General features: G+C 29.9%; 1 protein-coding gene across 1 annotated transcript; it reads left to right on the top strand.

The window, feature by feature from the left end:
• Nucleotides 1–14,419: 14,419 nt before the first annotated feature.
• LOC133688553 (laccase-2-like) lies at nucleotides 14,420–17,501 on the top strand. The gene is made up of 6 exons (XM_062108062.1): nucleotides 14,420–14,640; nucleotides 14,743–14,894; nucleotides 15,024–15,268; nucleotides 15,369–15,497; nucleotides 15,985–16,947; nucleotides 17,081–17,501. The coding sequence occupies exons 1-6, from the start codon at nucleotides 14,518–14,520 to the stop codon at nucleotides 17,209–17,211; spliced, it is 1,743 nt and encodes a 580-aa protein (XP_061964046.1). The 5' UTR covers nucleotides 14,420–14,517; the 3' UTR covers nucleotides 17,212–17,501.
• The last annotated feature ends 306 nt before the right edge of the window (nucleotides 17,502–17,807 follow it).

Below are 17,807 nucleotides of genomic sequence, written 5' to 3'. Positions count from 1 at the left end.
CACAAAGTTTGGTACTTAATAACTATCTTCAATGTGGTTAGTAGTTGGTGTTAGAGTTTGTGGTTTAGTGGATGATAGTTTTCTTATTTCATAGTAAAAATAATAATTTATAAGAAGTTTTTTTGACTTTAGAATACTATCCCCCATTCCTTGTAGTTTATTCTTATTAATTGTATGCATAGACAAATGCATGAATGACAATCTCACACAATGTTGTTTGATTTAAAAATTTATAATTTATGTTTTTTATGTTGGTTTTTATTATTTGTTATTCTTCTAGTCTTATTGATATTTAATGGTTGCTGCACTTTTTAAATTCTTTATCTTTGTAGTTGGATTTTGAATACAACTTTCATGTTGGTACCTTCAGGTATCATAGGTTTATTTAGGGTTCTTATAGTTTAACAGTTTTGTTTCATAATCAGATTAAAAGGACAAGAAATTATTTATTTACCTCATGTTTTATTAGTCATTTGTGCATTAAACACTTTGAACAGTAAAACTAGGTCTGCATGCATATAGTTTGTGGTTTAACGTTGCATTATTATTGGAATTTGAATCAATGTAGGCATTGTTTAAACAAGCAGAAGTGTTGTGCTTTCATGCTCTACATTTATTGGTTGTTAGGTATATTAATTGAGATATTTTAGACCAATGATACAATGGATAACAATCTTATATCCATTTAACTAGAATCACAAAAGGTAATAAAAAGTTTTGTTCATTCATTATAAAATAGAAGAAATAACATGTAACTAATCCCATTTAGTTTGGACCATACATAAATTAAATATTAGTCATAAATGAAATCAATAGGTTTGCAGCATGAGTTATTTATGTGTATTTGCATGTTTAAGATTTTGAATAAGCTATTTTTTTATCACAAAAATCAACAGTTTTTTTAAAAAAATAGAATATAATGATAATGTTATTATTATTTTTTTATCAAATCTATTTAGATGATGAAGAGAAGGTTAGTAGATAGGATAGAGATACAGACAAGAACGTTGCTAGTTCTTCTAACAGTGATTCTTATAAGCATGAGTTGCTAGGTGCCAACCATAACCAGGCACCTCAGGCACTTACACCCTTTTTTGACACATATTTGTTGACTGCAAGGGCTACTCGTAGAGGGGGTGTCCTTTCTGAGCGGGATGTATACATTGGAAAGTATATTTCTTAGTGGAAGCTCGACCTCAATATGTAAGTTTGTTTTCCTTTCCTGCATGGTAAGAAAATAAACAACAATGGATAAAGTGTGAAAAATTAATTTTAATGAACGAATGAAAATTCAGGTTTACAATTATTAAGGATACTCGTACGATAACATCGATGATGTAATCATCGATGGAAGTGCTTTTTTTGTCCAATGAAGTAAGGGTTCTAAAAATCCTAAATGGAAGCCCATGAATGATGCTTGGTTTAGAAAGTTCAAGATGTATATACATAAGCAATTATTTTTTTATATTTAATTTAGTTAGTTTTTTATTTTAATAAACTAATTATTTTATGAAATTGACGTGTAAGGAAAAAATTTATTATAAGGAGGTTGACAACAATGTGGTCATGAGAGTATGGGAGAATGACAACGCTATTAGGACCACGTAATTTGGATTAGGCCAGCAATCACTGGTTGTCCATGCAATCATTATTGGTTGTCCATGCAATCATACGAGAATAGGTTCAAGCTAAGACGACCCAACTTAGGGCTGAGACAACTGAATTGAGGGATAAAGTAAATGTCCTCAAGCAATTGTTTGCAACCCTTACCGGTACCTGTACTTAAAAACTTGTCGCCCTCATGGTTCTAGTGCAGATTCACCTCTACCTCCTCCTCCAACTTCTATCCACTAGATAAATAAATTGTATTTAATAATATTTTTAAATTAATAATAAAATTTGCTTTTAAAAAAATTAATTATATTTTAATTTTTTTAATTGTATTGTTTATTTTATTTTATTAAAAAAAATTACATATAATACAACCGAGATTACCGATGGAAAGTGAAATACCAACGGAATTACCGGTGGACTAAGTCTCTCGAAGAGTTCTAGAGAGTTGAAAACAAACTACAGGATTTACCACTATTATATCGTCTATTGATAATGGATTTATTAACATAATTTTTACTGAAATTTTTTTTTCAACGCGATAAGTTTTTTTTGTAAATCTATTAGTCATTATATTACTAATGGAATAAAAATCATAGACAATATATTTTCTGATGATATTTTTTTATTTGTGTTTTGCTATTTTCTGGTAGTGATCGTTAAGACAATATTTTACAATAAGAATAACACATCAAATGCATTTCATATTACATTTAACTGAATTTAGAAAGAAAAAGAGGGGGGGGGGGGATATGTTATCAAATTAAGTCAATGATGCATTGACGCATAGTTGATAAGCATTAGCAGAAAGAGACCCAAAATGTTGTTCTCATAATTGAGCAAATACCTACTCGATAATCTGAATGATACAAATACAACTACCATGGCGGGCAATCCAGAAGTATATATGGTAGAGATTTATCTTTTGTGTGGTTGCTTCAAAGTGAGGGAAGTTACGTCTGCATCTGGCTTTGACTTTTGTGAGTCCCAAAAATGCCACACATAACGACAATCTGTGGTTGACTGTCAGAGGGGGCTTAGGTTTGCTGGGTTCCAGAAGGGAGGTGGGGAGTGGGCGCGGGGTTTACAGACATAATTTGCCACGACGTTTTCTCCGAAGTCAACCCTTATCAGGTGGGACCAGCTGGTCTGTGATTGGCTGACACGTATGACTAATTGGGTCCCACTAGTCTCTGATTTTCACGTGTGGAGATGAATGGAGTAGTTCGACCTGTTCCCGTCTTGCTTAGCCTGGATCCAAGTCACTGACGGTGTACCTAACAACACCTAGGAGAGTTGCCTAACTATAACACAATACTCGGGTATAATGTTTTGTTACGAAACAAACATATTTCTGTATTTATTTCTCTATATTTTTTTTATCTTGAAATAATAATTAAATACTATTTAATAATAATTAAGTAAAATACTTAGGGCGCAGAACAAATATTATTCCCCATTGACCTACACTCATGGGTACTATAGATTTATTGTCCCGATAAGTTTTTTTTTTCATTTTTTTAATTTTACTGTTTAAAAGCTTAATTAAAGACTAATTTAGCTAAAATTGTCATGGGAGGGAAAAAATTAAAAGACAGGAAACTAAAATAAAACACGTGAAAAAGATTGATCGTGTTTTTTTGTCAAATTTTCAACTTAGTCCTCATTCTTTACTAATTAAAATAGTTAGGTCCTCTAATTTTTAAAGTTTCAACAAAACTTCATTTATTTTTTTTAGTTCCTAATTTGAAAAAGAAGTGAGAAAGTCACTAGGTTTCGGGGATACAAAAGGAAAATTATTATTGACCTGGTTTTGGCCACCAAAATTATCAATATTTGTGTTAAAAGGCTTTATTTAATGAGAGGAGTTCAACTTAGGTGTTTTTTACTTCAAAATTACCTAAAAAATAAATATGAGCTTAGGAAGATTTGTTATTTCAGATTGATTTTGAGTTTTAAGACCTTTTTTTTAATCCTTGCAAGAGTTTATCAACATACCTATGGTGTTTTCTAGTTGTTTTGGGTTGAAAATAAGTTTTTATATACAAAGAAAAGTTTCAATTCAGATTTTCTGGTCACTATAATGTCCATAATCTAAACAAAATATGACAAGGTATTGTCTTACTAATTTTTTAAAAAAAAAATAATATAGAATGACAACATGTCATCCTCCTTATTTGCAATAAAAAACCAAGGGCCCCAACGCTTAGGCCTTTATTAAATGGGCCAGAGGCGCTGACATAGCTTGTTAGGCCCAACAATGCATGACCATTTCCTTTTTATTTCTATAATTGATGCTTTTTATATGAATTTTTTCAAAATATTTTTTTAATTTATTTTTAAATTAATACTCTCTCTCTCTCTCTCTCTCTCTCTCTCTCTCTCTCTCTCTAGCTTCTTATAAATGGTTGTTAGTTTTTTTAGTTATTTTATATACATTTAATTTTTGAATAGATTATTCTAATTCATTTATAATTTTTTTTTATGTTTTATATAAATGAATTTTATTTTTTAAAATAAAAAATATTTATTTTTAAATAATATTTGTAAAATATGTAACCTTGCATAAAAAAAATTTCTCTTTTATTTTATTCAATCAATTTTATGTGTGTCTATTTCTATTATCGTTTAATTAAATAAAAAATCAATTTTAGTAAACAAAGTCATTATACATAATAGAATCAAATGCTTATATTACGAAATCAAATATCTTTATTTAAATTTGACTTTTGAATTTTTTTTCATCTTTATTCATCATTCATGACTTATTATTTATTTATTAATACACTATGCTCTTGATTATATATATAATTTTTAATTTACACTTAGAATTTTTTATATATAAAAATACATCCAAAAAATCTATATATAAAAAATATTTTTGTAGGAAAATATATACAACCCGCGAAAGAGCACGGGTTAAATTACTAGTTGAAACAAAAATGTGTAATAAAAACACTAAATATGGGTGTATTAAAAGAACACTAAATATGCCTTGTGGGACTCTTTGCAGGGCCTGTATGATAAATACTTGGGTCTGTTGGTTTGTTGGGCGGAACCATGGACACTACAATAGGCCTATCATTTATTTCTCATATTGGGCTTCAGGCAATCAGCCCACTTCATTAGCTTTAGGAAACAGTCTTGTCTAGACTTAACCCAATTAACTTCTCATTGTTGGGTTTCAGGCCTTCACCTCTTTCCGTTGCGTCTCAACTAGAAATTATCAAATACTCTCTAGTGGACTCCTCCCATTTTATAAAGCACTTATACAAATAACAATACGGGAATAACAATTTTTTTTTTTTTTTGGTCTTAGAAATAAGTTTTGGGCCAATTTCACAAATAGAGGTTATTCAGATAAGTAGTGCACGATATGATTGGGGTTGCATGAAAAACAACTTAGAAAGTAAAAAAAAATTATTTGAGGGATGAAAAATTCTTTGATAATATTATTAAATTCAACTAAGTGAATTATTTTTAAAATATTTTAATTAAAGTTTTTATCTAACTCGAGCTTCAAATCAAATCAAATCATTTAAAAGTTGTCTCGACGTGACGTAGTCGACCTGACTTATCTAAACATAACCTGAACGACTACTAAAAACGTGATATGGTTTTTAAAAATAGTCTCAAGATGACATATTTAAAAAAAATATTAAGATAAAGACATATTAAATTGAATTAAGTTAACTTAGCAAACACACGACTCCGATCATGGACTCCACTGAGTTTAACAATTTTTTTAGTAAAACTATTTGTTCTTTAATTATATGATAAAAAAAAAATTGATGCTAAAATAAATCATTTACCAACCCAATATCTAGACGTTTGAGACCATGATAACCTTATAAAAAATAAATTAAAACATTTTTTAAAGCTTAATTCTTAATATTTATTTTAATTAAGAAACTAAAAGATGTTATTTATACTGCACCAAGAATTGAAGCTATGAGAACGCAGCTAACAACTAAAGCCTGGACCTCATGCAACAGGTAGCCTTAACAAAACGAGTATTACCCTTTGAGACAATATTATCCATTGCTTCTAAAAGAAAAGAAGCAAGACTAAGGAAAACAGTGAGGTTAGCAGTGGTTGATCCCATTGGAAAGAAGTTCGTTCATTCATCCAGTTTGATTACGAAGCCGGGTAATCGACTGATATAAAATAAACCCCTGTGTTACTGCTACTAGAAGAGATATAAAATAAATTAAGGAACATATAAACTAATAGATCAAAACGAGTTGTTAACACTAATTAAATATAAAAACAAAAATTAATCTTTATAGTAGAAATAAAATACATGCATGCATATGTTTTGCATTCACTATCCATTTTAGTTTAATTTTTTCTATAGGAAAAGTCAAACTAATATTTTCAAAATATCTTTCAACTAAAAAATATATAAAAAAATCTTTAACTATTTAAAAACAAAGCTATTTTAATAGAAAACATAATGAAAAGTAATAATAATAAAAAAAGAGTGATAGGCCACGCCCATACGTATGACCTTAATAAAAAAAAATTATATGCGTTTAGGCTTAGAAACCCAGCCCGCGCCTGTGTTTTTTACCTAATGCATCACCCACTTCTTTTTTATATAATTGGGCAACATTGCCTACTAGGCTGCTGCTCAAAATTTGACCACCACTGCAGGTGGTGGAAAACTCAGTTGGTGGAAAATTGAGTGGGGACTTTTAAAATTTTATTTTCAATATATTTTTACCTAAAAAAATTTAAAAAATACCGTCAAACCTCTATAAACTTGGCCTTGCATGATAAAATAGATAATCAAAGGTTTTTTTTTTTACTTAAAACATCTATCAATTTTAAAACACCATAAAATCACTTAAAAGAAACTAAATAAAAAATATAAATGAAACTCAATCTACTTTTTCAAACAAATTTATGGGGAGAAAATCACCATCAACAAACTTTTCTTATTGAAAGTACAATGTTGACACCAAGAACGATAAGTTGCGTTGTTAAAATGTAGCCATTCAACAAATTATTTTATTATTATTATTATTAGGTAACTTTCTTTTTCTCCTCTCAAAATCAAAATTAAAATTTAAAAAAAAATAAAATTTTAGATCAAAATTAAAATTGTGAAAAAATAAATATACTATAAAGTAAGTAGACTAAACATAATGTTTTCTAGCAAATTTGACATTGACAATGAAAATTCTCCTTGTTTTATACTTTAACCCTCCAATGTTTTTTTTTCCTTAACAAACTTTATTAAACTGGTAGTTAATTTAGGTATAAAAAGCTGTAATTGAAAAAAAAAAGCTTTGAGAATGAAACTTAGAAAATAAACTTCGGTTGATGTTTTAGTATATGTTGGTAATTATAATTTACTCTCTAGTCGGTTCTTAAGAGCTCATCCGCACTACTTCCATAGTATTTTTTTTTTGTTTGAAATCTCTTTTAAAATTTGAATTGCAAATAATAACATCAATAATATTAACAAAAACTAATTGTGCTACGCAATCCACTATTTCAAGTTCCTTGAACGTAGACCCATTAGTACTATGCATTCACACAGTGTCAGATTTTTTCTTGCCATTGAACTTTTTTTTCCGATGTGATCTTTCCACATATTTATCTCTGTGATTAGCGTTAATGTTTGTACCAGGAGTGATCATTTTTAATTAGTTTTGTATAAAAAAAATCATTAAACTAAATTTTTTTTTTTAAAACCGAAACCGGTTCAAACCGGCCGTTTCGATTCAGTTTTTTAAGACAAAAACCGGTTCAAACTGATTTGACTCGATTTTTTTAGTTTGATTCAGTTTTTTTCTGGTTTGACTTGATTTTTTTAGTATAGATTCAATTTGATTTTTTTGATTTTAAATTTATATGAATGAGCTTATTATAAGATTCTCGAGGGTATAAAAAAGATTTGTTATTTGACTCTGACTCGATGTTGTGCAATTTTGTTTGGATTTTTGTTTTCTGAGAGATCAAAACTCAAATGGATTATAATTGGCAAATAAAAAAAATCAATCACTTAAAGGAAAAAAAAAACAAAAATTATGGAATTTAAGGGGAGGAGAAAGAGAAAAAGAAGAAGAAAAGGAATAAAAGCAAAACTAGTCGCCAACGCCACCACGTGGATAAACATTTGCCACATATTGCCTTTAATGGAAGATGCCATCAAGACGCATCCATATGCCCCAAGAAAAACTGCGTTTAGAGGTTGGAGGACACTACACGTGCCGTTATAATGCGGCGAGTACTCTTACACGCTGGTGATTGTTTCATATGCTCTAGTTTTTTTTTTTTTTTTTTACTTTGGTTCCTATTGTATAAGAACCCATCAATTAAGTCTTGAATGTCATCTCACATAAGTCTAAGCACTTTTCTTTTAATGCAATCCTTAATTATCTAAAAAAATTTAAATTTATGCTTGAATGTGAATAAGTGCAAGGACCCAAAAAGAAAGTTGATTGAAGAGTTTATATATTATGATTGTGTCCGTGATCATGACCATGATTGTAATTTTTGAGTTAAATTTGGATTGATTAGGGGTGTTTAGTTATGTTTCTGCTTTAAAATTAAAATAATAAAATATATCATACTAATTTTTTTTTAAATTAACACATATTTTTATTAGTAATCTAGATTGTTTATGGTCAATCAAACTAATTTGATTAAATCATAATAGCTCTTACATAGTTAATTTGTTACTCGAACTATGCAAACAATCATGGTGGGAGGTTTAAGGGTTTATCTCCTAGATCAGTTTCAATTTTAATGATATTGTTAAAAAAATTTCCATGACAAGACCATTTTTTTGGTCCAAGAAAACAAAGTCCCTTAAAATTTTCTTCTTCTAGATTTGTTTTTATTAATCGGGTTACAGCTAGGTGATCTTTGTATAGATTACATCTATTTTTTATAAAAATAAACTCACAAGAATGTTAATGAACACCTTAAAATTCATAATTGTAGCGAAACATGGGTAACGAAACTAGCACCTACCAATGAACTAGGCTAAGTTATGATATGAAATCATGAATAATATTTTTGCAATTCAATGCACACAAATAATATTTAAAAAAGCATTAACGAAATATATTCATAAAACATAAAACCCTAGATCATAATATCATTTAAACAAAAAAAATAATCAAACATGCTCTTAAAATCTATCCTAATAATGTCGAATCACCAATTATTAGATAAACACATTACAATGGAAGAAATCAATTATTATAACCATCAATTAATTTTAAAATAAAAGAGGAAGATGAGAAAGTGAGAAAAGAATTTTAACAACATAATCAATCAAGAAATTACAAAGAGTAGAGAAAAGGAATAAGAGAAATCAACGTGTATACCTTTTTAGAACATGTTTAATATTTTGATAATAGTTGTTTTTTAAAATATTTTTTATTTAAAAATATATAAAAAATAATATATATTTTTTTATTTGTTAAAATTAAATTTTGATCTTAACACGTCAAAATAATACAAAAATATAAAACAATTAATTCTAAATAAAAAATAAATTTTTAACAAATAATATTTTTAGCGGCAATGCCAAATATATGGGAGGGTAATGATTTCAGAGAGAGAGAGAGAGAGAGAGAGAGAAGATTAGAAGGAGAGAAAGCAATCCAAGAAAGAGTGGAGAAATAGTGAAAAATAAAATGAGAATAGTTTTTTGAATTAAGGCATATATATGAAGTGAAGAGGGAAGATATTTTTTCTTTTAAAATCACTTACCTCGGAATAAACAACAATACAACTTATTTTATTATCTTATAAATAATATATAAGATAATTGTTATCTTTTTTATTATATAACTGACCTCTTACCCCGAACCTTTAAAATTCAGTCAGAATCTCTAATTACCATAAAAATAGGTGGCAGTTACTTTTTATACTTTACCTTTATTACATGTAGTTTGCATCGATGATCCCGACAGGTATGATGTCTAAGGTAATTGTTATTTTTCTTATAACTTGACAACTTTTTATTCATAACATCTAAAAACTAGTTAGATTTTCTAGTTATTATAAAATTAGATGTGTAATTTTTTTTCAATTTTTACCATTTTTACATATAATTCATCAAAAATTCCTTAATTTACAGCACATGTCATATAATGTTAATCTATTATGTTAATGCTAGCCAGGTTTCTTATATAATTTGTTAGATCTTACTTTTGGGAGTGTCATTTGTAATTAATTGTTCAATTCATATAACAATATAATTGTAGGAGTAGGGGTTTATGTATATATATATATATATATATATATATATATATATATATATATATATATATATATATATATAGTTTTGTTTGTTTGTTTATCGATTGTCTAATCTTTAAAGCACACAAACATTTTCTTTGCTTTCTGTAAGCAGGGGTGCTTAAAATAAATTTCAGTATTTTTGAAAGGATTATCACTTAAATAATCATCTCAACTCAATAGTTTAATTTTTTAAATGGAATCTTAAGATATCATTTATATTATTCTCTAACACATTCTTTCAAATAAAAATTTTTTAAACTTGAAATTTGTACAGATTTATACTATATTGTACTTATTTTTTATTAAATAAATGAAAATTATGAGATTCAAACTCGTTTACTTATCAAAATTTTAATATCATATCAAAAAATTATTTTAACCCAGTAATTTAAGCTATTTAATAACATTCATTCCAAGACATAATTTATATGAATAATAACATTATGATGTTTTGGAACGGAGGAGACTATGGAATTAATTAAGAGCGAAGGTTCACTAAACATGATATGACCTTCTGCCATTAATAAATATATGTGCAGTAGTAGTGACGTTCGGTGATATTTCGCATTACTCCACCAAGAACAGTGTTAGAGGATTGGTTATAGTAATTTCTTGGCTAGAAAGGAAGGAACTTTCTATGGTGGTGAATTGTAAGAAAAAAAAAAGAAATTGTCTTAATCCTTAACCGAAGAAAAATATAATGTTAGCCTGACGCTGATGTTATCATTAACAATTAAAAAAATGTTAGTGACTCAAAATCAAGCAACCTGAAAGATGATTAAGCTCGAAGGTACTTCGATAGTGGAGACCCAGCAGGTAAATCTTATGCAGCATAGATGTAAGTGTGGTTGAAAAAACAATTCAATCTCTGAGCTAGATGCTAGTGACAATTACCAAATATGAGTGACGCATTTTACTTTTATAGTTATTAATCTAGTTAGATCTTTAGATTATGTGTTGAGATGATATTCTAATATTCAAAATTAGTATTTTTTTTAATTTTTTTACACTGTAAATTTTTTCTTAATCAGTTTGCTATTTTTTTTTAATAATTAATTAGTTTTCATCGTTTCAAAAACTATATATTTAATTCCTAAATTTTGAAATCTATTTATAATTTAATATTTTTATTTGTTTTACATTCTTCTCTATTTTATTTTGATGAATACAAAACAAAAAAGTAGATATGATGAAAAGATTAATAAGAAAAGAATATATTTAAAACAAAAATACAACTAAGTATGATCAAATTGATTAAAGAACTATTAAGTTGTTATTATTATTATTATTATTATTATTACTACAAGGATTAACTCATATTTTTTTGTTGCTACCTATTTTTCTATTTAACAAGAAAATTATGATGTTTTTTTTTTACTTTAGCACAATTAAAAAAATATAAAGAAATTACACAATTCATAAAACATTTTAAAAAATAAAATAGCTAAGAGAATTGCAAATTATATCTACGACTCACAAGTTATATGCATCAAATATGACTCTGCTAAATTATAAAATGGCCTAAGAAAAATTAAATTGAGAAAAGAAAGAGAAAAAAAATTAAATTTAAAAAGAGTTACATATAATACATATGAGTTAGAGATATTATTTACGACTTTCTTAATTATATTATTTTTTTAAATATTTTTGTACTATGTAATTTTTTAAAAAAATTTAAGTGCATAAAAACTCACAAAACCATCAATTATTAATTAATAGAAAAAAGTACAATGGCATTATGGTATCAGATATCATAGATTTTCACTAGCTTAAAGTTAACGAGTTACATAAGATATGGTGGCATAGCGTGCGTGTCTATGTGTGTGTCTATATATATATATATATATATAATGTTAAATTTTTTTTGGTATAATGATTCTTCTTTAATTATTTTTATTTTTATATAAATTTAATATTTATTTTTTTATAATATTTTTAATATATATAACCTTGAATAATATTTTTTTTCTTTTTATTTTATTCAATAAATTTTATATATGTCAATCTCTATTATAAATTTATTCTCATAAACAAATTCACTAAATACAACCTAATAAATAATCCGTATTGAGATATTAAATATTTTGATTTACATTGATATCTTAATTTTTCCAGTTATATTTTTTTTCAACGTTATTTTTTTTATGTATTTACACAATGGTTCATGATTTATCTGACTAAATGTGTGTTTAAGTTTTTCATTTTACATTTATGAATTTTTTATCTAAAAAATGAGTTGGAAAATTCTACATGTTCAGGTTTTTTTCATTATGTTGTTTTCAATATGATCCTTATTCTTCTGATTTTTAATTTTTTTTCCTTAACTCTTTTATAAAAAATTTATTATTTTATATTTTATTCTTCAATCCAAGTTGATAATGCATTGTTTTCTTCTTCTTTTTATATATATATATATATATATATATATATATATATATATATATATATATTGTCTTTTTTAAATACAAGTTATGTAGTTTGTTCGAACTATAATTTGAGTTATTAATTTTTTTTTAAAAAAGTCATTACATAATTTAAATATTTTATTAAAAAATAATGCAGGCCCTCATTATAATAACATAGGGTGTGTTTGTTGACCAATGAATGACATGCATCTCCCAAACTCAGGTTTGGGTCATCTGAATTTGTATGATTGCTTTTGTCGCGAAGACTAATGAAATGACATCTTAAACCCTTAAACAATTCAGCCATTCAAAACCCAATCCTAATTAGAGCTAGCTAGGGCGGACATCATTTTCCATTCAGTTGACACATCCTTCTCCTCCAGAGAGTTGCCAAAAAGCAACTTCACCAGCAAAACATCCCATGTACGGATCGATGGTGTTGGTTGTGGTCTTCTGCTTTTAGCCAGATCTTGAACTCATTGATCAAACATGAGGGTTCACAGGTGACCCAAGATAATGATGCTGAGAATTGAGTTATAATATTGACTAGGAAATGGTGGACGTGAACCTAATTCTATATATATATATATATATATATATATATATATATATATATATATATATTGCGTACATGAAAATCATCGTGTCATTATTTATGATGAATATAATATTCCTTAGTTTCAAAGACAGAATAGGTAGAGTATTGTCTCCAGATAAAAAAAAGAAAAAAAAAACAGAGAGGGAACAGGTGGAGAAAGGGCCCAGGAATATCAAGTGAAGGGAATGAAGTGACTAAGTGGCTAGCTCGTACCTGCAAGGGTTTCAACTAACCAACTGCTCTAGAAAGCTACAGTCTCACCATAAACGCTTGAATTATATATGGTATATGGTAAATTGGTGGGAGGAAAGAAGTCAATGGAAGGCAGTGTATGGTAAATTCAAAAGGTGAAGTGATTAAGAAAACTCACATGTTTACTTTCAGGAACATTGCTGTACGAGGTGGTTTCTATCCAATTAAATCACCATTGTAATATATCATTAATTACAAGTGCGAAGTACTTATCATAATTTCCATGCTTGGGGGGAAGGCAGCCATAGATTGAGATTTGATCGCGGAATTTAACCTAAAACAAGCTAAAGCCCTAATAATTAAGGATCACATCAATAATCATGCAATTTAGAAGATTTTTACAAGACATATTCCATATTTTTGGATTCTTTACTGAGTTGAGAGTTTTAATGAGTTCCTTTATGCAACTTCGAAATGAAATATATACCATCTTTTAATTAAACATTTGAACAAGCTAAGGGTGTTGGTTTCAAGTTAGGAGTTGGCTTTCTACTCTCGTTTTCAAACTTGAATTTAATTGGAAGTCACGATAAAAAAAATTATGAGAAATCTAAATGTAAAATTCTCAAAACTATGCACTCATACTCTGACAAGAACAATAAAATCATCTTTCAATTTTCATTTACTTTGAGGAGGATTAATATATTTTACTAATTCGGAGTCTGTTGTTACAATATGTATCCTTAAGAATTTTGATTTTGGTAAATATATAATTGCCTTCCTAGAGACAATATATATGGGTGTGTGAATATGGATAATAAATAAAACGCACAAATATATGTGATTTATTTTTCAAGATTATTTTTTAATTAATACACTCGATTATTATTATTATTATTATTATTACACACACACACACACTCAACACATCCAGAAGAGTACATTCTATTCTATAGATAGACAAATGAATTAGGGATATTGACTCTGCTCATCGATCTATAGATTGGCATGAACTTTGTTGAGAGAGAGCATAAGCTTAATTCTCTCTGTTAAATTTATTAATGCAGTTAATGGGAATTTTGGTGTTGCAGTAGTCTACTTCATGTGATTAGAATGATGCAATAAGGAAAGGTTATTCTGGTAATCAAGATTTAAATAGATAGTTAATGAAAAATCTTACTTTATGAACACTCTAAAATTCAGCTCAACCAAGAAAAGCAAAGCATAGGAGACAAGTGTGACCACCTCAACTATCACCTGAAGTGAATGAAGCTCCTTAATTAATCTTCCTTTCTTCGCATCACCTAATCTCTTTCTCTATATAATGCGTGTCAATTGTTATCTCCATACATTCTGCACCCGTTGGCTAGCTTCCTCCTCCTCCAAATATTTCTTCCATACCAAACAGTGTGTGAGAGAAATATTTCAAGAGAAAGGTCCGAAATGGGCAACTCTCCGCGTCCCACAGTATTGCCTTCAATGGCAGCTCTGCAGCTCTTGTGTTTTTTCATTTTCTCTTTAGTGCCGGACTTTGCAGCGGCCATAACAAGGCAGTACACGTTCAATGTACATAAATCTTTAACACTTCGATTTCAAAGTTTTTGTTGCCAATTCTCCCCCCCTATTCTAATTTGTTTTATTTATTTTTCCTGATGTGATTAATAAAAGATCACACACAAGAATTTTACGAGATTATGCCACACAAGGAGCCTAGTGACAGTAAATGGACAGTTCCCAGGTCCTCGCCTGGTAGCAAGGGAAGGTGATCAAGTTCTAGTTAAGGTGGTCAACCATGTTGCTGAAAATATTACCATTCACTGGTATGAATATGTATAGTCTATCAAACAGTTAAATCAATTTGTAAGCTATTGCATTTATGTGGCTTCGAGGTATTGGCAATTACGGCCGAAGCATTACCTTTAATATGATTATTTTGAATGAGGGAACAGGCATGGAGTAAGGCAGCTAACAAGCGGATGGGCAGATGGTCCAGCTTACGTAACACAATGTCCCATACAAACTGGCCAGGCATATACGTACAATTTCACCATCACTGGGCAGAGAGGAACACTCTTGTGGCATGCTCACATTTCATGGCTAAGATCATCACTCTATGGACCCATTATTATTCTACCAAAGCTCAACGAGTCCTACCCATTTAAGAAACCCTACAAGGAAATCCCCATTCTTTTTGGTAATTAATTGATTAGCATATCAGTGTATTATTCTTTTTCTCTCCCTAAATTTTATGCTATGCAACAGAGAATAGATCTCTAATGAATTTGGGATTACAGGAGAATGGTTTAATGTAGACCCAGAAGCTGTAATTGCCCAGGCTCTTCAGACCGGGGCAGGTCCAAATGTTTCAGATGCGTACACCATCAATGGCCTTCCAGGGCCTTTATACAATTGTTCTGCTAAAGGTAAAATATCACTTGATGATGATATGTAGTGACTGCGCTGGCCATTTCCGGTTTTTTTAAGATTTTGCAAGGGAGAAATGCGGTTGATATTACCACCTACAACATGCAATAGTGTAAATTAAGTTGCAAGAGAAAGGTCAGAATTGAGGGCATGTTACGCATGCACCATATAGTTTTCTTTTTTTTTTAATCTAATAAACAGAACATAATTAATATTAATGAATATAGTTAATAATTAGAGTTATTAACTTTAATCTGGATTAGTTGCAATACTATCGTCAAAGAGCAAATTACGATATCTGTTGGATGGAGGGTAGCATTCACCCATGCAAGAAACGGCATTCATAATCTGCGTAAATTATAATACGGATGTCATTTTCTTTTTTAAGGTGTGATCGAGATTTTATTAAAAATAAAATAAAAACTGAGTTTTCAAAGAAATTGAATTTTGATATATCTAAAATAATTATCAACGTGGCCTTCGCAGATACATACAAACTGAAGGTAAAGCCGGGAAAAACCTACCTTCTCCGACTAATCAACGCTGCACTCAACGACGAGCTCTTTTTCAGCATTGCGAACCACACTCTCACCGTCGTTGAAGCTGATGCTGTTTATGTCAAGCCTTTTGAAGCTGACACGCTCCTCATCACTCCAGGCCAAACTACAAATGTTCTACTCAAAACCAAGCCACATCTCCCTAATGCAACCTTTTACATGTTTGCCGGGCCTTATTTCTCAGGCATGGGAAGCTTTGACAACTCTACCACTGCTGGTGTCCTGGTTTATAAACATCCATCTAGTAATAATCACTTGAAAAAGCTTCCTACACTCAAGCCAACTCTGCCACCAATCAATGCCACTGGCTTTGTTGCGAATTTCACCAAGAAATTCCGTAGCTTAGCCAACGCTAAATTTCCAGCTAATGTGCCACAAACAGTGGACAGGAAATTCTTCTTCACTGTGGGACTTGGGACTAACCCGTGCCCTAAAAATACAACCTGTCAGGGACCAAATAATAATACGAAATTCGCTGCTTCGATTAACAATGTGTCATTTGTATTACCCTCTGTAGCTCTTCTGCAATCCTACTTCTTCGGACAGTCAAATGGTGTCTTCACCTCCGATTTTCCTCAGAACCCAACAATACCATTCAATTATACGGGTACTCCACCAAATAATACTATGGTTAGCAATGGTACAAAAGCAGTGGTGTTAACATTCAACACGAGCGTGGAGTTGGTAATGCAGGGCACAAGCATAGTCGCTGCCGAAAGTCACCCACTCCATCTGCATGGTTTTAATTTCTTTGTGGTTGGACAAGGTTTTGGCAACTACGATCCCAACAAAGATCCTTCCAATTTTAATCTGGTCGACCCTATGGAAAGGAACACGGCAGGAGTTCCAGCTGGTGGCTGGATCGCTATTCGCTTCCTAGCGGACAATCCAGGTGCGTTATGCTATTTGTAGCATAATTCTTGTATGTTTTTTTTTGTTTTGTTTTTTTTTTTACAATTACTTAACTTGAATCTTAAAAATTCTTGATCGACGACAATATTGATTTTGTGTAAACTTGTGATCAGGGGTGTGGTTCATGCACTGCCATCTTGATGTGCACACCAGCTGGGGGCTAAGAATGGCATGGATAGTCTTGGATGGACCCCAACCGAATCAAAAAATACCACCACCACCGTCTGATCTTCCAAAGTGCTGATTGTGGCTGATCACTGGTCGGCATACCATCATTTATGAATTCTTGTTTTAAATGCCTTGTAACTTAATAATTATGAGATTTTTTTGAGCATAGGGGAGAAGGCGAGGCTGGTAAAATTAAGAAAACGAAAAGAAAGTAAGGGGTTGATTTTGCCTTGTTTGTTTGTGGCTTGTTGCTAGTGGGTGTGGTCGAGAGTCAAATTAAAACTGAGATTCGAAAGAGCAGCTCAGTTGTAAACATCGGATGGATTAATCACGTTTATCAATAATATTTATTCGATATTTGGCTCAGCTACCTCGTATTTATGGTGCGATCGAGCTTTCCCTCTCATAATTACTATTTTGCTTTAATTTTAACTAAAGCTGAGTCCTGACATCTGGTTGATGCTGAGGTGCTGACAGACTTAAATTCTTGAATTGCCATTGGTCAGTCAAAGAAATTAAGAAAACCCCCCCTCAAGTTTTTCGCACAAATTGAAGATTGGTCATGCATATTTCCATTACTTTACAATTTGGTTCGATTTCTTTGAATGTCCTTCCACAGCAAACTCAGACCATAGCTCATTAAATGAGACCCCACTCAAGTTTTAAAATTTG

Source organism: Populus nigra, chromosome 3 (assembly GCF_951802175.1).
Source record: "Populus nigra chromosome 3, ddPopNigr1.1, whole genome shotgun sequence".
In the NCBI taxonomy this organism is placed as follows: domain Eukaryota; kingdom Viridiplantae; phylum Streptophyta; class Magnoliopsida; order Malpighiales; family Salicaceae; genus Populus; species Populus nigra.
The sequence above is the reverse complement of the archived record's forward strand: the minus strand, read 5'-3'. Positions and strand labels throughout refer to the sequence as shown.

Bases quoted from the DNA above. Each gene is read 5' to 3' on its own strand.
- LOC133688553 (XM_062108062.1), top strand. From the start codon at position 14,518: ATGGGCAACTCTCCGCGTCCCACAGTATTGCCTTCAATGGCAGCTCTG. The intron at 14,895-15,023 runs GTATGAATATGT...ATGAGGGAACAG, and splicing joins GAAAATATTACCATTCACTG to GCATGGAGTAAGGCAGCTAA. The intron at 15,269-15,368 runs GTAATTAATTGA...TTGGGATTACAG, and splicing joins GGAAATCCCCATTCTTTTTG to GAGAATGGTTTAATGTAGAC.